The sequence below is a fragment of the Pygoscelis adeliae genome, unplaced genomic scaffold, assembly GCF_000699105.1.
Source record: "Pygoscelis adeliae isolate BGI_AS28 unplaced genomic scaffold, ASM69910v1 Scaffold91, whole genome shotgun sequence".
Lineage (NCBI taxonomy): Eukaryota > Metazoa > Chordata > Aves > Sphenisciformes > Spheniscidae > Pygoscelis > Pygoscelis adeliae.
Window position 1 is genome coordinate 2,138,608 of NW_008824196.1, and position 22,168 is coordinate 2,160,775.

The 22,168-nt window shown below is 36.9% G+C and overlaps 1 protein-coding gene across 1 annotated transcript in view; it reads right to left on the reverse strand.

Annotated features, from left to right (window-relative positions):
• The window catches only part of DMD (dystrophin), a 1,204,567-nt gene that overhangs the window by 783,942 nt on the left and 398,457 nt on the right, over positions 1 to 22,168 (reverse strand). The window contains 7 exon segments of the mRNA XM_009334780.1: positions 1,999 to 2,169; positions 4,478 to 4,633; positions 6,168 to 6,281; positions 10,275 to 10,487; positions 11,466 to 11,611; positions 19,787 to 19,967; positions 21,411 to 21,652. Coding sequence (XP_009333055.1) covers positions 1,999 to 2,169; positions 4,478 to 4,633; positions 6,168 to 6,281; positions 10,275 to 10,487; positions 11,466 to 11,611; positions 19,787 to 19,967; positions 21,411 to 21,652 — 1,223 coding nt within the window.

A 22,168-nucleotide genomic window follows, 5' to 3' on the forward strand; every position in this document is an offset into this window, starting at 1 on the left:
CATAGACAGTGGGATCGAGTGCACCCTCAGCAAGTTTGCAGATGACACCAAGCTGAGTGGTGCGGTCGACACGCCAGAGGGACGGGATGCCATCCAGAGGGACCTGGACAAGCTCAAGAAGCGAGCCTCTGTGAACCTCATGAGGTTTAACAAGGCCAAGTGCAAGGTCCTGCACCTGGGTCAGGGCAACCCCCAGTATCAATACAGGCTGGGGGATGAAGGGATTGGGAGCAGCACTGCTGAGAAGGACCTGGGGGTACTGGTGGATGAAAAGCTGGATATGAGCCAGCAATGTGTGATCACAGCCCAGAAAGCCAACCGTATCCTGGGCTGCATTAAAAGCAGCGTGGCCAGCAGGTCGAGGGAGGTGATTCTGCCCCTCTACTCTGCTCTGGCGAGACCCCACCTGGAGTACTGCGTCCAGCTCTGGAGCCCTCAGCAGATGAAAGATACAGATCTGTTGGAGTGGGTCCACAGGATGGTCACAAAAATGATCAAGGGGATGGAACACCTCTCCTATGAAGAAAGGCTAAGAGATCTGGTCTTGTTCAGCCTAGAGAAGAGAAGGCTTCGGGGAGACCTTATTGCAGCCTATCAGTACTTAAAGGGGGCTTATAAAAAAGATGGCGGCAAACTCTTTAGCAGGGCCTGTTGCAACAGGACAAGGGGGAATGGGTTTAAACTAAAGGGGGGTAGATTTAGACTAGATATAAGGAAGACATTTGGTATGCTGAGGGTGGTGAAACACTGGCACAGGTTGCCCAGAGAGGTGGTGGATGCCCCATCCCTGGAAACATTCAAGGTCAGGTTGGACGGGGCTGTGAGCAACCTGATCTAGTTGAAGATGTCCCTGCCCATGGCAGGGGAGTTGGACTAGATGACCTTTAAAGGTCCCTTCCAACCCAAACTATTCTATGATTCTATGATTCTATGCATGACAAATGACCTGGTTATCTGCATAGGTCAAGGTGTCACAGTTTGAACACACCTTTACTTGAGCTGGCAGTACAGAATATTCACTAGGAAATCCATAATGGAGGTTGTGTCTAAAACTATACTTTTTACCTGTTTTATTATGCAGTGCAATGTATAAATTTGAGTTTTGTTATTTAATTACTAAAAAAGAACTGTATCTCTAGAGCAGATGTTCACTTCTGATATATTTGTCTCATTTACAGTGCAACGAACTTGTTCCATATATTTCCATATATTCTGTGTATTCTGACTGGCATCAAGTCATTTCTGTCAGTAAACAGAGATCATCAGTTGCATGGTCAGATACTCTCAAACACTGGCAAAAACTTATGAGCAATGAAGAGTTTGCGAACAAAGTGTTGGATAGATTGTTAAGGCCATATAATCTGACTTCCTGAATAGCACAGGCCAAACAATTCACCTATGAAATATAAATCTAGCCCACACCCAGTGGCTAAGCAAGAGTATATCTGAGCATGTATCATGAATTAGTGGTTTTGTTCGAAGGCCGTATTTATCCCACATGAAAGAAACATTATTTACTTGAGACCAAAATATGCTGTTCCTATATTGCAATAGTAAAGAAATAATAAATCATGCATACTTAGAGCATACCAACATGCATCCTGAAGTCCTGAAGTCCTGAAGAAGAGATTTACTCTTTTTTTTCTCTCTCACTAATATAAAGAGAAGACCTAAATCTGATTTCACTCTATCAGTTAGCTGCTGCTGACACCTGATTCTTAGGAATTATTCCTTAAGTAAAAGAATGTTGAAGCTGCATCAAAATGAAGTATCCAATAAAGCAAAGAGAAAAAAAACACCAATGCAGTATTGTGAAATATTAAATATCTTCCAACGTATTCAAGATAGAAATTACTTCAAGCCGCTGACTAATTTAAATTTTAGGCTAACCAGTAGATCTCAAAAGGCACCTATCTAAAAGAAAGAGTAGACTTTCTTTACAACGAAAGCTTCAAAAAGAACTTTAAACACAGCTCAAGGAATTAGTTCATCTTTTACCTTCAGTTCCTCAACAGCTTTCTGTAATTCGTCAGGTGTTTTATACTCAAAATCTCTTTCCAGATATTCTTCCTCAGCTTGTGTTATCCATTCATGCATTTCTGACAAATCCTTTCTGAGACTCACAGTCTTATCCAAACCACCTTTTAATGCTGCCTTTTTAGCATAGGCCTTTAAGAAAGAAAACATTATATGGTACTTGAAGCAAGGCTACTGTACAAACTCAACAATGTTTTAGACTGAAAAGAACCAAATTAAATCCCATACTGATAACATTGCTGTAATTAGGCAGATATTAACAATTAGATAGATATTAATAATGGGTAACCAAGAAAGTATGACACGTGTATACATCCTTTTTTTGGCGAGTCATTGCTGTGCAGAATGAGTTTTCAATGATCCTAGAACAAGACTCTATACCATATGGTGAGGTCATCAGAAAATGAATCTGAAAAAAAATCACCCAGGGACTATCTTCTAGAAGATGTAAAAAGAACAGCTACAGGAGACCTTGAAAATACATCCAAGGATGAAACCAGAGACTCCTGAGCTATAAGGTCAGGTGACCTTCTAACCAGTTTGAATGCAACTTGCTAGCGAATAAAGCAGTATGCATATCTATCTTCTACTGATGAAGTCATTACTGAATCTCTCAGAAAGCTGTATTTCCTAAAAATAGGTAAGTAAAAAAGGAACCTCCTACTGGAAGAAACTACTTTTCTCAAAGGGAAAAATACTTTTGTTAAATTCTTTGCCAATCACTATGTAGGGGGTCATAAAACTTATGATATCTAGCTCATGCATAGAACTAGAACTAGATGATATTTAAGGTCCCTTCCATCCCAAACCATTCTATGATTCTATGAATTGTGCAGCAACCTATCAAAATTGTCCATAACTGATGGAGCCATTAGCTGAGCCATCTTTCGATGGTATAAAGAAGTTTGCAACAAAAACAGTTAGTTGCACTGGTGCCATTTTTCAGAGTTGGGCTTGCAGAGTTGATCACTCCAACATCCTGAACTGTGATGCTACTTCAGTAAATGTTATTTTCAGTAACATCAGGAGGAATTGCATCTTTGTTTCTGACTGTTACTGGCTTCGTTACTCATCCTTGAGGACTGGCTGTTAAACATAAATGTTGTTCTACATAAATGTTGTTTTACAGAACAAAACAGAGTAACAATTAAAAGGTGATGTTCAACAAGTATAAAAGCAGAACCATATGTGGCCCTGCAAAATTGCCTCTTCCTCAGTCACAGCACCAGAAGAGAGGATAATCTCCCATCACCTGGAAAGAGTATGTGAATGCCAATTGGATTTTACCAAACTGATTTTTATATTTACTACTCATGTGTTTTAATAGCTATTACTGAAGAAGTTGTCTTAGAAATGCCCAGAGAGGCTGTGTATTGAATGGAACTATTACAGGCAGATTTTCAGGGAAGTCAGAAGAAAACTGTAACGGACTTCTAAACTCATAAGGCATTACTTGAAATTTCTGTGAGAGAAGTGCAAAGATATCCAACTTATTAATACTACAAAAATAAGCAATTAAGAACTCCGCAGTAGTCAAACGGGAAAGACTACAGAACTAGATCAATAAAATGTCTCACAGATTTCAAAGATCAACTTTTTTGATAACTATGTTTATCAGACAAATATACAGAGGCTATTTTTCACATATAAAGTGAAGAAGAATAATTTTAGAAAACACTAGACAACCTTGAAAGGTAATAGTTTTACTGTTATGCATATATACGTTAAAAAAGGTAGACAACAGAATGAGCAAGTAGAAAAAAAAAGTAAAAGTAATACAACATGAAAGACGTTTCCTTTGAACTGTCATAAAGAATGAGAATCCAAATACCATCAATGAAATAATAGTAATTTTTAGCTTCCTTAATCTGTAAAATTATTTATTAAGAATGTCTTTAATTAAAATAAAAGAACTGTCCTTTTCTGTTATGCCCCATTCTCTCAAATTCATGTGACCATTGGAGACTGTAATTTACACACATGCATATGTGCACATACTCTTAATTCCACGTTATTGAATTCTGAACTCTTCACTGCTTTAGTGTCTTATTTCATCTAGAGTAATGACATGTGAACATAATGATGCAAAAGAAAAAGCAACACTAAGTACAGAACTTGATTTTTTTGGCAAATGCCTACATACCACTTGCAGAAAGCTAGTTTTGCAAGAGCCATAAATTACATTGCTGTTAAGATCTGATATTAGTATCTAACTTTGTTATAAAATAATCAGATATTGTATTATAATATAAAGAAATATACTTTACATGTATTGCTACATGCTAAATGAAATGTCTAAAATAGAAGTTTAATTAATGTGAACCAAATATGTCTAAATTCAGTTTCATATCTACTGGATATGCATAGAAGGACAAATTCTGTCAATGAGAAACCTGATTATCAATTTAAAATGAACCAGTCACAGCAGGAGACTTGATACCTGTTGGCAAGTATGTTCCCATTGAACATTGAGATCCTTTAGTTCTATCTCTATTCTGGAAGCAAATTCTGGCTCTGCTTCACTCTTCATTTTCTTCCCAACCTCATTAACACTGTTCAAACTGGGCTGGATTGTCTGGATGTCATTTACTAAAGCCTAAAGGAATAGCAGAAGATTAGGCAAGCAGCATTCACACAAGTTTTCAGATGTGCTATCCCTAATAAAATGTGTCTACATGAGATTCTGACATGTCTTTGGTCCAGATCTCCAGTCAAATGAGCACAATTAACAGACTTAACTATGAAAATAAATAAAAAAGGAATGAGCAGCTGTAATGTGGTAAGCTATGCTATATCAGATAAAGTTCATTTGCAAAGTATATTTTATGTAAGTTTCAAATGTTATGTATATACTATATATACACACATATATAAGGTTATATTACATATATCTATTACTATGCCTAGATCTCTTATTCACATTTGTGAAAGAACATCCCATCATAATGGTGGAAAATTATTTGTGAAGCCATCTTATTAACTATGCCAGCATTACCCTTGGGTTGGTAATTCACCTGATAACTTCCTTAAAATGATCTGACTGGTGATATTCTCTGGTTATGGCTAGTTATTAGAAATTTATTTGTGGTTGAATATTATTTAAGCCCTGAGGTAGTTCTAAATTGCCACTTCCAATTTTACTTCCTAAGACCTTCTTCAATGCTGCAGATGTTACCTGGGCTTCCTACGGAGTGGAAAAGGCTGGAACTGTAAACACATAAAAGATGATGAAGATTTTGGTAGCTTTATTATATATTTGACAGTAATGGCTAATATTTGTGCGAACTCTTCATAAATTCAGGTGACAGATTCTAAAGGGGTTACATGTAACTTACTACTCTGTAGAGATCAGAGTTCTCCTATATAATTTATGACAATTTTTTATTTAAATAAGGGGTAAGAGAGAAAGTCTGAGGAGCTCGTAGTTCTGTAAGATCAATAAGTATGTTTCATAATCTTTACACATCCTGCCAGAGCATTTACAGAACTTGTAAATTACACTGAACATAAAGACAGGGACTATCATGGATTACAAGATTCACTGCACTTACACACTCTGTTGGGACAGGCAGAAGAATTTGTAAACCTGTGATGGAAGTATCAATACTTCATGATGCTTTAAAACTCTGCTGGGACAAAATCCTGGAACTTGTAAGTTTAGTGAAAAAAAAGGATATAACTCATAATACCTGCAAGTGCTTTCGGTACAGTCAGAAAAGCTTGTAAATCATGTGTGAATAATAGATACAGAAAAAGATCTTCTGGCACAGATTGTACAGTTTATAACAAATACACATGCAATGTTTGTAAACTCAACGAAGTAAATGAACAGTTATCTTGAGGCTACTACCTTATTATTTGCTGAAAGTACCCTCTTTGATGTTTTGCTCCTGCTACAAATACATAATGATACAGTCACTGTATGCCTCCTCTCTGTATTAAGTTTCCAATTTTTTAACAGAATTTTCCTTCAAACCCAGGAAATTCAGGAGGTTCAAATACATTGCAGAAGACAACCCCCTTACAACATGAATTTATTTTTAGGAACAGTAATCATTTGTGTAACTTCTGTGTAAGTTAGGTTCATAGAGAAGAATCGAATAATTGCCAAGCAGGCAGGTAATACTCACTGTACATTGCTCAAGTTGCTTTTCCAGTGCTTCTGAATCACCAAGGGCAGGCCACTCTTCCTTCAGAAAAACATCCACTTCAGCCATCCACTTCTTCAGTGTTTTAGTGTCATTCTGTTTATTAGAAAGACATTTTACTGCATCGCACAGAACCTGACTGGCAATAGTGTCATTCATCCTGGCACTATGACTAAAACTCATCGCAACGTAATTTCAAGATTATTGAACTGTCTGAAAAATACAAACACAGCAAACAAGCAAAACCAATTTTATCTGGGACTGTCATTGACTCTTTAGCCTGCACTCTGACCATTACCGCCCAAGTTTAATGTGTCTATAAGCAGGCAGCTTTCTGGCTCTCAAGTTTATGTCTTCCAGATATCATTTGTGTTTAGATGCTGCATGCATGTTCCTTGGTTCCTTGTATGGGTTCAGACTACTCGTACTTGGCAATTAATTCAGGCTCACCTATCAAATCCTCCTGTGCTTCACTTTAAATTTCAGGCTCCTTTTGGAAGTTGCATGCTCTATTGCCTATTTCTCTACCAGAACACAACACAGAAAAACTCCCTTACTACTCAGAATGAAAAAAAAAAAAAATTGTAACTGAAACAGTAATTGAAACAGATTCACTTCAGAAACTAATATCATATAATGACTCAATGAGTCATTTCAGAGACTGATCCTCAGTTACTGTTTTTAGCACTAGAATATTTGTAATCAGTAATTTGCTTTCCATAGTCTTTAATTAACCCTTGCAATTAATAAAAAAAGCTGAACATCAAATGCTTGCAAAGAGGGAACCCTACCAGTCCCAGGCAACATTACATAGATAAACTAATACCTTGAAAGGTAGAAAGAGATTTAAAAAATGTCACTTAAAATTATCTTAAAATGCCACCTTAGGTAAACAATTAGGTGCACATGTTAAAATAAAAATTAAATATAAAAATTGAAAATAAAAATGGCAAAAATTTGAAAGGCAAATTATGATGCATTTGTTCATCAGACTGTTTTCATTAACAGCGAAGTACATGTTGATATTATGTGCTGAATGCAAAGTTGAATTAAAGCACAAAAAAGGACACTTCATTAGAATACAGACTGTGCCCTAAAACGTGTACAGAAATGCCTTAACAACTATTAGAGATAGATAACCAAAGGGAACATTTTCCTAATGTGCTTGATATATTTAATAACAACAGGCTACCATGGAAAATGAACTGAATTAATAAAAATAATCATACAGAAATTATCAGTATACTTCAGAATGGCAATTACCAAAACACTGTTGAAGTGTCTACTGTGCATTCCATTATCAGTCAGTAAAAATAGTTCAGAATCATATTTCATGATGAAACTTTAAAACCTTGATATGATGAAACCTTTAAAACCTTTCATATTTCATGATGAAACCTTTAAAACATGAATACTTTAAGTATAGTTCATTGACGCTGCAAAATATAGATCTGATGGGATTTACTTGAAAAGGGATCAGTCTCCAGCTACCAGTGAAGATCAAATGTATGACTTGCAGTTTGAATCAGACTGTAAATGCATTTTATTTATTGACAATGATTTCATTGTATCCCATGCTGACACGTTCCATAAATTGTAACAGCTAAAACAATCGTCTGGAAGATTAGTCACTCAAGGAGTTGAAAAGACAATGACTTTTCTATTAACTGTGTACTACAGTGACCAGCAATAAATATAAAGGCTAAGATTTGTATGCAACAATAGCTTGCATAGCTTTAAAAACACGAGCTCCACAGAGCATGGTCATAATATTCAGGACTTTCTCCTTTTAAGAGCAGTGGGGGAACCTCTAAAGCTCTATCCAGAAAAGTCAGGGGAAAAAAAAGAAAAAGACAAAAGTTTGCATTTCTCAAGCAAAGTGTACTGCTCTGTTTTGTGCAATTGCAAATACTTTATTATACTATTGATAAAACCACTTTCCAGTTTTCCTATTTATATTGGGTTTATTTGGCAAGGTTTTGGTAGCAGGGGTGGCCTCTGTGAGGAGAGGCCAGGTGCTGCCCTGTGCTGGACACAGCCAGTTCCAGCTGCCTCCAGTGGACCCACCACAGGACACAGATGACCCCACGGTCAGCTAGTGATGCCTCTGTGATAATATAGTTAAGAAAGGGCAAAAATGCCAGACAGGCAGAGGAGGAGAGAAAAAAAGTGAGAAACAGCCCTGCAGACACCAAGGTGAGTGAAGAAGGAGGGAGAAGAGGTGCTCCAGCTGCTGGAGCAGAGATTCCCCTGCAGCCCATGGTGAAGACCACGGTGATGCAGGCTGTCCCCCTGCAGCCCACAGAGGTCCACGGTGGAGCAGATGTCCACCCTACAGCCCGTGGAGGACACCACACTGGAGCAGTTGATGTGGCCAAAAGGAAGCTGCAGCCCATGCAGAGTCCCACACAGGAGCAGATATTTCCTGAAGGACTGCAGCCCGTGGGAGGACCCGCGCTGGAGCAGGGGAAAAGCATGAGGAGGAAGGAGCAGCAGGGAGGAGCTGGTATGGACTGACCGCAGCTCCCATTCCCCATCCCCCTGCACCCCTTGGAAGGAGAGGAGACAAGAGAAAAGCAATGGAGTGCAGACTAGGAAAAAGAGGGAGGGGGAGAGGTGTTTTTTTAATTTTTGTCTTTGTTTCTCACTACCCAAATCTATTTTAATTTTCCCCAAGTTGTGTCTGTTTTGCCCGTGATGGTTAACTGGTAAGCGATCTCCCTGTCTTTATCTCAGTCCAGGAGCTTTTCCATCCTATTTTCTCCCCCTGTCCTGCTGACGACAGGGAGTGAGAGAGCAGCTGGGGCATCTAGCTGCTGGCCAAGGTTACCCCACCATAGCATTAAACTTCATTTCATGGCCAGCTTCAAACATCAGAGATGTAGCTATGGAGCCAAAGTTACAATTTAAAGCAATGTGACATTTCAGTAACTAAATTATAAATGGTACCGATAAAATGGTTCCTCATTTTTTGGTCCATTTTGCTTATCTAAAAACTGATGAAGAGTAACAAAATAATGAGTACTTTTTTTCTTCTCTAAAAAGTTTTTTTGCCCCTACAAAAGCAGAAGTGTAAGAATACTTTGACAGAAAATTTATTCCTGACCAGACAACTCCTGAATTAAGCTGAAAATAACAAATACAGTTCACATGCTATTGTATTATAATTCACAACATGGAGCTAATCACGTTTCATGTTCTACTACCAGCAAACCAAAGCCAAGAACAGAAATATTTGATGTTGTAAATAGAAGAAATACAGAGAGACAACACTGAGAAGAAACACACTGTGAGAACACGGCTTTGAGTATGGCTGCAGGACCTCAACCTTCAGAATTTTCTTTGCGATATCCCCCCATGAGTATATCCCCCATGAGTATGCAAGTGTTCATTTGCATGGGGGTTAGGAGAGAAAACATATTAAAAAAATTTAAAAATACTTTCTCCATTTTTGTGAGTGGTTGATCTGAATTCCTTTGAAACCTGTCCCTTGAAATTATATAGAAATAGAACAGGAATATGTTAACAATGGAGTTATTTTAACTCTTATAACATCTAAGTCGTAGACAACCCCTGTAATGCTGATACATGTGATTTATAAATAAGTGTAAATAGGAGACCTTCACAATGAGAGGAACAATGTAAGGTTCCAACGCTGACATTCTAAATACCTGAAATTCACACAATTGTGTAAGTCATATACACTTCTGCTTTCTGGCAACTGCTGCCAAGATACTACCATATTACAAATGTCTTTAATTATGTAAGTGAATCCATTAAAGTCAATATGGTTACAGCTACTTCAGCTGCATGAAAAAGTAAGCAGAGGAATGAATACTAGTAGCAATTTCACTGAAATCAAAGGTAAGTTTTGCTATTGAAACAACATAGGCAGAAACAGCCACAAAATCAGAATTCAAAGTAAAATCTTGGACCCACCAAAATCAAGCGAACATTTTAATACATTTTATGTACTGTTTTGATATTTCACTTTGGTGTTACTTTCTTGAGGTGTATAAATGTGTTCTGTGCTAGTCTCACAGCCACAAGCCACCACATAGTAGTTGAAGCTGAAAAAGTTTGGGTAACCTGGAATCGCTGGAGTTTGGTCATACGCTCCTCAAGTTTCTGGCAATGTTCCACTAGCTGTGCTGATAATTTCTTCCAGCGGCCAAGGATCACTTCAATCTCTGATCGATATCTTTGGCTGACTTCTGCAGGGGCCTTCCTGGACATGTCTTCCACAGTTGTGCTGAGATAGTTCAGGCCTTTTTGCTGCTCTTGCAGAGAACTTTGTAGAGCCTATGAATAAGAAGCAAATAGTATCCTGATTCATGTGTTGGGCAATTCTCTTTGTTTCACAAACATAGGTGAGACTCCTGAAGAAAGGACTGAAAACTAAAAACGTAGGTTACCTTTGCTAAAACATCCAATGACATATTCTACTGAGCAATTTGGAATTGCTTTTCTCACACAAACTAGAAAGTAGATTTTTTAGTTGAACTGAGAGTATAACCAGAGGTGCTTATACTTGTTAACAGAGGTGATCCACATACACTTCATTAATCTGAGATAGGAATTTCCTATAGCCCTAATGATTACACTTTCAAAAGAATCAGACTATACATGGAGAAAAAGAATCTGCTTTTATGATTTAAAGTTTTTAACTACTTCTTCTCAAAACTTTTGCAATTCTTAGCCCAGATTTGCTGCATCTAATTTTTTTTCTATATTCCACTTTTTATTTCTGCATGTGCATTACTAGTTGCATCAAACAACATGCTCATTAGCTATCCAACAGTAGAACAATATCAAACATTGAAATGCAGGGAAGGTTTGTACCCACTGGCAAAACTTGTTCCACATTTGTATCTGCTTGTAAATCTGACAGGAAATCTGACAAAGCCCGTGCTGCATTTTCCAAATCACAATCGTTCCCATGTCTGGGAACTGGAAAATGAAATGAGCTCAATCTATACCTAACTACCAGAGCTATCATCAAAGGAATATTTTATATATCATGGGGACAAAGGCTTTTCCTTAACATGTTCAATATCTTATAAAATTGGTTTCAATGGTGAAGAACACTTTAAATCCTTCAGCTTTAGGAATCAATATAAGTAAGTATCCACCGTGTCCTGAAGCCCTTGGCTAAAACCCGAATGGGTATAATTCACTCAAGACCTGTAGTGTAGGCTTCAGCAGACTCATGACAACTTTGCATTCTGTTGCTCTGAACTTTTCATTTGAGACATTCGTTCCCACAGCCTGACCACTCACCTTGAGCTCCCCGAGTCTCTGCTCCATGATTTCATATTCAGCAACCACAACCTGAGGCATGGAGAGTTTAGTTTCTGACTGCTGGATCCTCACAAGTATAGTGTCCATTGTCTCTTTGTAGTGTGCAGGAGGCAAACTGTCAAAAACTACGTTCAATGGGGAAGAAAAAGGAAAGAAATAAAATAATTTTGTGCTTCACTGTTTGGTTTGCTGACAGAAGACGTTTGATAAAAGACCAAGCCTTATTGAAGTCAATGGCTATTTTGCAACAGATTGCAACAGGCCCAGTACATCACTATCAGATTTTTCCAGGAATTGTGGAAGCAGAAAACTTGTGAAGAATGAATACACACATTCTAATGTTTATGATATCTCTGTCATTTTATCAGTTGTGTGTCATTTGACTCCCTTGCTGTAGGTCACACGACAACTTATATGGCCAAGACAACTACTTTAAATATGTGTATTTAGAGATCAACAGATAAACCATTGTACTTAACCCAAAATCTAATTTCAGAAATGCAGTAAGAAATAGCATTCCCTTTTATGGCCCATGTTTGTGTGTTTAATGTTTCTGTTCAAGTAAAATGTTCTGTTTAAGACATCTGTTAAAAGCTTAGAAAATTAATCTTTATTCTGCATTAAGGCTGAATTTTATTGAACTGTGCTTATTGTGCCAACATTACAGCTGCTGTAAATAGACAACATCTGGCACACACACGAGCAACTCATCAGCAGAGATACTCCCTTCTGCCCTCTACAACAGTTGCTTCGATACTCATTGAGAAAAGTACAGACAAATAGCATGGCTGGTTGGAAATGAAACATTTCCAACTTGTACCACATAATAATGAAGTATATAAAAGATCAAAAAAATGTTACACCTATTTGTATCTCCTGTTTGTATCTGGTGTTTCAGAAAGAACAGTACTGAGAAATGATATAGCTGTCCAAAAAGCAATTTTGACAAACACCACAGTTAAAGTTTTTAAGTGCAAGCTTACTTACATTCTCATACAGCAACGCTTGGCAGAATGTACTTCAGATTTTAACCTAATTTTTTAGTTGATCAACAGAATGCTACTTGAAAAAAACTTGTACTTTCAGTTAGGCATCATAACAACATAATAAAATCAGGGCAATTTAAGCTCTGTCTTGTGGAGTATGCACATTGTATGGCATACTTTCCTCATAAAAATCTTGGCTGATCTGATTTATCACACACATCTGGGGATTTACAAAAGATAGGACTTGGCACCAGGAAAGACAAGATTTTCTTCCCTTGTGATGTAGTTTCTTTACAAAGAAAGCAATAGTAATACGTTCTTGGTAACACAGAAAACAAACATTTTCCATCTCATTAAACAGCATTTTAAATCTTTTTATTTCCTTAGTGAGATTTGTATTGTCTTTGACTCATTTAATCCAAACAATTCCAACTTTAGAATAGAACATGCATTTAAACACATCACTCAAAATGAATGGAGATATAATTTTAACAGCTCAGATATGTTAAAGGAGTATACAACTCTTAATCTGCAGTTTCATTTAGAAATATGAAATGGAGTTCAGTATTGTGATGTAATGCTTGACTTCTATAAATAATTTTCTCCTTCAAATGAAAAACAAATCTTAGGACTAATCTATGGCTTCAAGCAGCTGTATAAAATAATAGTTATTTTCAGTAGTAGTGAAGAGTACCTCAGAAAAGGTAAAAACACAAGCTTCGTTGTTACAGCAAACTCCACCAAACTGCATGAAATTCTTATCCTGAAAGTTTGCCAATAATAATAATAATTTTAAAACCATCCAAACACTGCAAGCGTTTTGTCCAATTTTAATGAATTATGTTCTCTACTATTTGAAGGATTAAAAAAGAGTTCAACTGGCATCACAGATGTTGATTTAATCAAGCTAGTGGCTTTCCAATTTGGTTATTAAATATTCCATTTAAAAAGCACTTTTAAGTTCATTGAAACAATAGATTTCCTATTTCACTTTTCCAGATTACTAGTAGTGAAATATTACTTTTCAATGCCTTTTGCCTAGCTAGAGTTTTTGGGTCTTGTTGGGTTTGGGGTTTTTTTGGGGGGAGGGGCTTGGTTGGTTGTGGGTTTTGGGCACAGTTTTTTTTTAAGATAGACAACGTGTCAGCATTTTCATCCACAAGGAAGCATATTAACATCTTTTTGGATGACACTTAAGAAGAGCCTATGTTGCTTTTGCAACTCATGATGCCAATGGTGAGAATTCAGTCAAACTCCTGCAGTGGGATTCATGTTACCTAATTTTAGCTGTCTAAATAATCTAACATATTTACAGTCTCTTTGTGGGCAGTATGAATCTCTAAATTCCCCATGCTCATAACATAAACACACATCCAGTCCTGTTTATTTTTATCCTAAAATTTGCTTTGTGATACTAATATTTGTGGATTAAAGTCCACATGATAAGCACAGTACATTAATATGGATTCTGCTATATTATATGTAAGATTGAATCGGTAGTCTGAAAGATACAGCATGTCCGCAACCCAAGCTATAGCTGAGCTAGGCCCATGACAGAACTGAAACAAAATATCACAGAGGGAGAATACAGATATGTTACTGTGAAATATCAGAATACAGTTCCCATCTCATAATAGGAAAATGTTGTTGCATTAATCTATTCCACTTGCAGAGAATGCATTTTGGTGTGACTACATTGCAACCCTTGAGAACTGACAGGGAAATATATTTACACTTGCATATTTATTTTAGAGAAAGTGCTTAAATTTGGAAATACAACGTGCAGATAGGTATTTGGTTAGGGTATTGTTTAATAAGTAGAAATATTTAAACATGTGAAAATAGATTTCCAAGTAAGTAAAATACTTCTTTTTTCATTTTTACTCCCAGCTTCCTCTTCTGCAACCAGATTTTCCAGTTAAAAATCTTTTCCCAAATCAGAAATGAAATGAGAATACAATTATCTCAACAACTATCAAATCACACTGGATATGCTGCTATGTGTATCTCCTACAGTCAGGACAAATCCCACTGTTCATCACATCACTGTGAAAGAAGAAAAAAGGCAATAAATATAATCTATGGGATCATTTCAGTAAAGACTTATTGCTTGAAATGAATGAACTAGATTGAACTGCATGTATTTCCCGTAAAAATCTCCTCAGCAGTAACTGCACTGTTTAAAACCATGCCGATTTTCTCACAACTTTGTTTTGCTTATTTTGTAATACAAGTACCTGAAGCTATTCATCAAAGTCTTTATATTGATGACTTCATAAAAGCTGTGATTCCCTTCTCCCACATCTTTGACCAGAAACTCTCAAAGTTGAATCATAAGGAATCTTGTATAATACATAATCAATGTTCTGCAAGTGCTTTAACACTTCCGATTCTCTTATTTATTAACCTCTTAAAAGAAATAGAAGGGAAGCCCTTCTCCAGTTCTACAAGATCTAATGTAACAGTAAATATCTTCTAAAGATATTTTAGGTGGTTTTATTTCCCACCCTTATGTCCTGGTTTCGGCAGGGACAGAGTTAATTTCCTTCCTAGTAGCTGGTACAGTGCTGTGGTTTGGATTTAGGATGGGAACAAAGTTGATAACACACCCATGTTTTAGTTGTTGCTAGGTAGTGCTTACACTAGCCAAGGACTTTTTAGTTTCCCATGCTCTGCCGACTGAGAAGGCTGGAGGGGCACAAGAAGCTGGGAGGGGGCACAGCCAAACTGGCCCAAGGGACATTCCATACCATGTGACGTCATGCTCAGTACATAAACTGGAGGAAAGCTCGCCGGGGGGGCCGCTGCTCGGGGACTGGCTGGGCATCGGTCGGTGGGTGGTGAGCAATTGCACTGTGCATCACTTGCTTTGTGTATTATTATTATTATTATTATTATTTTATTTCAATTATTAAATTGTTTTTATCTCAACCCACGAGTTTTTCTCACTTGTGCTCTTCCAATTCTCTCCCCCATCCCATGGGAGGGGGGGAGTGAGTGAGCGGCTGTGTGGTGCTCAGTTGCCGACTGAGGTTAAACCACGACACTTATAAATTATCATTTTTACCATGGAGGAAAAGGCTAAAGTGACATACAGGTTAGAGGACATTATCTCATACACATTCATTTCACAGGTTGCTTTGTCCTTTCATTCTTTATTTAAATAAAAAAATAACTACAAGAAGAAAAGGATGCAAAAGAAAAATGAAATTTCTTGCATGTTACTTATTAAAATAATATCTTCTCACATCTGAGCTGTATCTTCAGCAAAAAAGGCACATTCAAAGAAAGTTAAGCAAACTTTATCCCTCAAAACAATGCAACAGCAATGAATATTATTGCTACTAATCCATATTTCAGGTCTTAAGAAAAACCTACAGTTATGAAATTTACAGGACACTTGCTTAAAATTTTTCTTCCTCCACTATGGAATGATTCGGGAAAGATTATTATACATATCATAACAATTTTACTGTCACTGATAACCCATCTCTAAGATACTTAGAGAATGAAAATAAGTCAGCAGTTCAAAGTTTAAGCAAAAGCAGACAAATGACAGACTAAAACTCCAAATGGTCATCACACTGTTACAGTTGCTGCGGTTTGTTGTCTTATAAAATTATGCCAAGACTGAGTTGCATGAACTCTATGTAACGCAACCCTCTTTAAGATACTGTACTAGTGGATTAGGGAGAAAAGTGGTGTACATGCAAAACAACTGTAAGCATGGGATGGGTAACTAAAATGTCTAAAGAATCTTGACATGAAATAGAAGGCAAAAACTTTCTAAAGTCCTTGAAATAAATAGGAGGAACGTCATTTAAATGCAGATGAATGATGCCTCATCAATAATAACAACGACGATGATGACTTCACCTTCAGGAATTACTGATCCTACAAAGGTAGAATCAGAATTTGAAGGGAAAGCACAGTGCATGAATTTATGAAGCAGAGAAAAATGGAAATAAGTATGACTTTTCCTTTGCCATCTCCATCTTGATATTCTTAATTTCACCTGCCACAAAAGCTTTTTTTTTTTTTAGTGACTTTCTAAAAATCTAATGACATTCCCCAAACCCCCTCTGAAGAACAGTTTTGTCAAATTGAGAACATGTATCAGAATGCTTCTCACTGAAGACTACAGCTGGGTAAGAGTTCACCACAGCAAGACTGAAAAACAGAAGCACCTTAGAGGAGTTTGGTCCAGTCACAGCGCAAGACGAGTACTGGAATGAATCAGCTGCCCCCTGGGAAGTAGTTTGAGCCAGGGAGTACTCACCTGACACTGACCGGCAGCTCTCCCTGTGCTGAGAGGGAATGGGAGGCTGACCAGGCTGCTCCCTAGAAATCTCCCTGACATGGCAGCAGTTAATGTCAAGGCAAGTAAATATAAAGTTCAACCCCCCATTCTTCACCAGGGCAATCATAAAACTAAGAATTTTCTTGGGAAATCACATTATTCGTATTTGAATTATCGCCATGATTGTCCATGTCACTCCTTTGTGTACATTACTGAATAGTTTGAAGCACTGTCTGACCTCTATTTTTACTCTGTACCAGTATTCTAAAAATGACTCTAAATGTGTTTGGGGAGGAGGGAGAGCTGGAGTGACGGATACACCATCTTCAAAAGGATCAATTACCTATGGATATACAAACATTCTATAAAGTAAGAAAAATGAGGTCATATTTCCTCATATTTTATGAGGTTGTATTTCTTTCACAAACAGCATTGCAAAATAGTGAAAAAACAACCAATCAGGTTTCAGAATTGGCTTTAAATAAGGTTTTATAACTGGAAGTGCTAATCAAACCACGGAGAAAAACATTTGAGAAAATCTGAGTTAATCTTTAATAATATTTTATTAAGAAATCTACTGTGCAGCATAGAGAAACTACTAAGCACTCTTGAACCTAAAAAAACCCAAAACAAACCACGACCACCCTCAAAAAAACCCACCAAACCCCAACCAAACAAAAAATACTTGAGGGAGACAATCTCCTAGAACTAGAGAAAACTTTTTTTGTGGAAAAAATTCCCTTGGAAAACAGAACAGAATAGCTAAATACCCTTATCCATCAGAAAAGATAATGGCATAATGGAACATTAAAAAAACCCCAAAACACAAAACCCCCAAGCCCCTAATGACGAATCAAAAATACTTTTAACATGAAAAAACTCCTAATGATGAATCAAAAAAAAAAAAAAATCTTTCTAGCACGTGTAGTTTATATGTACAGGGAAATACTACCACTGATCTACAAAACATCATTCAGTCTTTTAGAAAGTTTTCTATCTATAGAAAATAATTAATTGCAAATAAAAGATGGAAATATTTAAAATGCTCTAGCAAAATTTCAACATTTTCTATTAAACTAAGGCTAAAATAAAGACATGGGATATGGCCTTTTCTCCATTTGTTCAACAGAAGAAAAATAGTCATTGAAGAAAGCAGAAGAAACTCAGACGCAAAGAGTCAAATTTTCTGTGCTTCAGCTTTGGGTTTTTTTTTCACGTTTTTTGATTCATAAGACTTTCCTGAAACAGGGTTAGACCTAACGCAGTATCCCAAGCATGATCTTTCATATCTACAGCAGAGTTATGAAAGGAAGTGAGCACTTCGGATAAAACTGTGTATAAAATTTCTGAAGATAAAATATGATTGACATAATAATCTCACCTAAAATATCACTACGAGTATGTACTGTATGGGATAAAACAGTTTCATCTTGACAGCTGAACCATTTGAGATCAAGCGCCTGTGATGCAGAGCAGCCACATAATATAACAACAACAGACCCGGACTCCATAAAATATTGATTCGGGGACTTCTGTTCTCTAGCAGTTTAGGAGACTCTCCCCAGCCTATTCAATGCTGCCACCTCAGGACAGCTGCTTCTGCGGTTGGCCAGGAGAGTGGAGGACCATACTGCAGCACGGGAGCGGGAATGAACAGCTACAGCCAGGAAGAACTTTCCCAAAGCCTCTCCTTGGTGGCATTACAGTTCAGGCAGTGAACACTACTCGTCTTACAGGACTAATCAACTGGTTAGTTCACAAGGTCTTGTTATAGTAAAATTAGGTGAGGCAAATCCAGCAATTACACAACATTGGGTATAGAAGAAATCATAAAGAAGCTAGCATTTACCGTATTTTCCTGTTGGCAGAACGGTAACTGATTTCAGCATATAAATTGGTGTGGCATTGAAGTTTTAAAATCTTATCCATTGTATGGCCTGACTTTAGAGTCATGAATAAACTTTACACTTCTTGATACTAAATTTCTACAGCTCACTCTTTCATCACATGCTATGGCACACTTGCATTTTATTTCTTCAGTTCTCCTATGCACCATCACCTGTTCAGTTTTCGTGTGTGTGCACGTCTGAAATAACCACAGCAGCACAATAATGCAGCGTTGTTGAAAAAAAAAAATCCATCTGTAAAAATGGAACCTTGCCAAACCTCTTAAAGAAATAATTTAGGCGCAATACTGTAAAGATCCACTAGAAGGCGCTAGCATTATGTCTAATTTCAAAACAGTACGGTCATTTACAGATATCATTGGTTTAAGGGGCAAATAATCTCCTTGCTGTTGAGAAAAGTTTAATTTATATTTTTATCCGATACTTTATTTTTAATTTCATAATCAAATACAGAAAATGTACAGTAGTCACTGACATGTTATATCTTTTTAATAAGGAATAAAGTCAACTTTCTATTTTGGTACAGCTTTTTTCCCCTTTTGAAAAATGCATTTTATTACGAATATTGTAAATAATGTTATAACTAGCAGTCATATATTCTGTGTTGCAAAAAAGGAACAGGCCACCAGATGATGAAAAACTAGATACCCTAAAGCAGCTACTCTCTTTGATGAGCTTTATGGAGTTAAATTTCTATTCTCTGAAAATCTAGAGCAGATTCACTCCTGCAATTAAACTCTCTCTGCTCTCTACTGACAGAGGTAGACAGCCCTGACTCATAACCCGACTAAACAAAGACAGTTTTATGTCGCAAAAAAAAATCACTGAATCTGTCCATACACATGCTAACAAGAGGAGATCTGATGGTAGAACTACATTGAGTATAACCTTTGCTTCTGAATAGTGTACCTTCCCTTGTTTTCCTATTAATATAAAATATATAACGCACTGATAATTTCTGAAAGACTAATTCAACTGCAGAAAAGACCACCTAAATTTTACTACTGGTTTAGCGTGACAAAAGCAAATACAAAAGTAGGAAAACAAAAAATATACACCTATTCTTTGCATGCTAGTCAGGCAAATTGACTTGTCATGAACACTTACTGGTCTGTAGCTGCTTTTCTCTGGCCTGCATGTCAGCAAGTATTTGTTTGAAATGGCTGGTAAAAGCAGCAAGGTCAACATCCAGAAACACCGGCCCTTGTTCTTTCTCTTTGAGCGCTTGACTTTGAGCCTTTAGCCGTTCAATTTGAGGCTGAAGGGTTGACATTCGGATGATTTCGTCCTACATTTTTGAACAAAAAACATCAAGATAAAGCTGTCCAACAAATGAAATCACTAGTGCCATGAAATCACCACTGTTTCAATGCACATTACACAATTGTTTTGCTTCCAACTACATCAGTTACAATAAGAACAAATTCAACATTTTTAATCATCTCTCACAAATCAATACCTCTGCTCCCAATATGATGCTCTTACCATTGTTTAAAATCACTTTCACATGACATTGTCACGTTAGTAGTGCAATGCTCAAAGAAAGTAAAATAGATTGTACATTAAAATTCCATGCCCAAGGAGCATCCTTTTCATGTGGAGCTGGGAAGATAAAAACTCCACATGTCCCATAACCCTGGGCTCATCTCCGTTAGATTATGTACAGGCTAAATAGCATGAAGTAGAAAAGGAGACGTGAAGATGCAGAGTGGTTGCCAGAAGCCCCACAGTAACACATTACAGGTTGGGGTTGTGCTATTATACCTTCAGGAGACCTTGTATACACGGTGATACTTGTAACGACTAAGTAAAAAGAAATGAGGAAAGTAAGCCAAATGTACAGTTCATAGTAGAGCTACTGTAAGAGAATCTTTCTGCAAGAAAACAGAGAACCCCTGTAAGCATAATGCCAGCTTGCAAATGCCTGAAAATAGAAGTAATAGCACGGATCTAAATTTGGGTTTCAAACATTGTTTTCAGTTTGAGAGCTTCTGGAGCCAGAGATTTCATAAAGTCAAACTTCTACAAGTATGTCGTGCAATTTATAATTCATTACATTTCAATAGATTCCTGTCCAACAATATTAACTTGTAAGTAATCTCCACCTGTAGAGTTGTTCACAGTAACAGAGATAAGCAAATTTCTATGATGGTGCAGCACACGAATGAAAACATTTAGGGAGAATAATAAGTGAATTGGTGTGACCATTTTTGTACAACTATTGTAATTCTGTCATATGATGACAGAAGAATATTCCTCCATTCAACTACACAATCCACCCTGCATCAAAATGGAGGGTATGTAACAAGTAAAGTGGTCTGCAATGGCAGAATTTTGGACTTGACCATGAAGACAATTTTCTGGCCCAGATCCTTATGACAGAGGTGATGAGCAACAGTTTCTTAATGAAGAACCAAAGACACAGATTCTTACAGGGAAAAAAAAAGGAGAAAGGTTTAGGGGCATAGTTCCCTAGCTTTAGGTATCTAAGTATCTTAATAACTAAATATTTGGGGCAGAGTTTTAAATACCCATAGGCTAGGTTCTATTGCCTCTTTACTTCTTTACCAGTCTTTCCTTTCCTTGAATAAGTATTTTCAATAATTACCTTGGAAAGATAAGGAATCCATTTTCCACTTTTATATTGAAATAGCGTAGGTCATAACCTGGCCCACTGTTGGAACACCTATGAAGTACAATATCATAAAAAGCTTGGAGAAGAATCTCTAACCTTGCATTTTTCCAACTGAGTTTGTACTGTAGCAGGATCTGTTGCTGGTGTGGGTTGTGCCTTCAGCCAGTTTTCTGCAGTAATTGCTGTCTGCTCCAGTTGCTGCAGCTGGGAGTAGAAGTCAATGATGTTATTTTGGTACTCCAGCCATGCCAGTCTTTCACTCAGCAACTGACAGAACTCAATCCAGCGGCTCTTCAGCTGCTCTGAGGCTTGTCTAATGTTGTCAGCATTCAGACCCTCTAGAAAGAAAACAAGAGAAGAAGTTTGGCACTTAAAGATAAATAAGTCACAAAGAAAAGGAAAAAAAAGTAAAATAATTTAACAATTCTATTTCTCTATTTGAGAGTTCATAAATCCAGTTAATGATTTATCATCAAATAACAGTCCTGAACATACAGATGTTACACATTAGTGGAGAAAGCATTTAAAAAATATTTTAAGTTGCTGCCAGGGTACTTTTGTTCCTATGGGAATGAATTATAAAGTGCATTAAAATACAAGAATGGGAATAAAGCAGAAAGTAGAGATACAATACATAAAGCTAATTAAAACTGCTGTAAGAAATAAGAAAATGCCTGACAGTTGGATTTTGAAAACTGTTTGGACTGTAATTAGGTTTTAATGTACAAGACTGTTGGGTTTTTTTAATAAAAAGACCGATTTAAATGAATGGGAACTGTATTACCCAGTTATTTTGATGTTTCTGATAATCCAAGCCTTAAGTTTTGCATTACATGTTATTTTAGAAATATCAT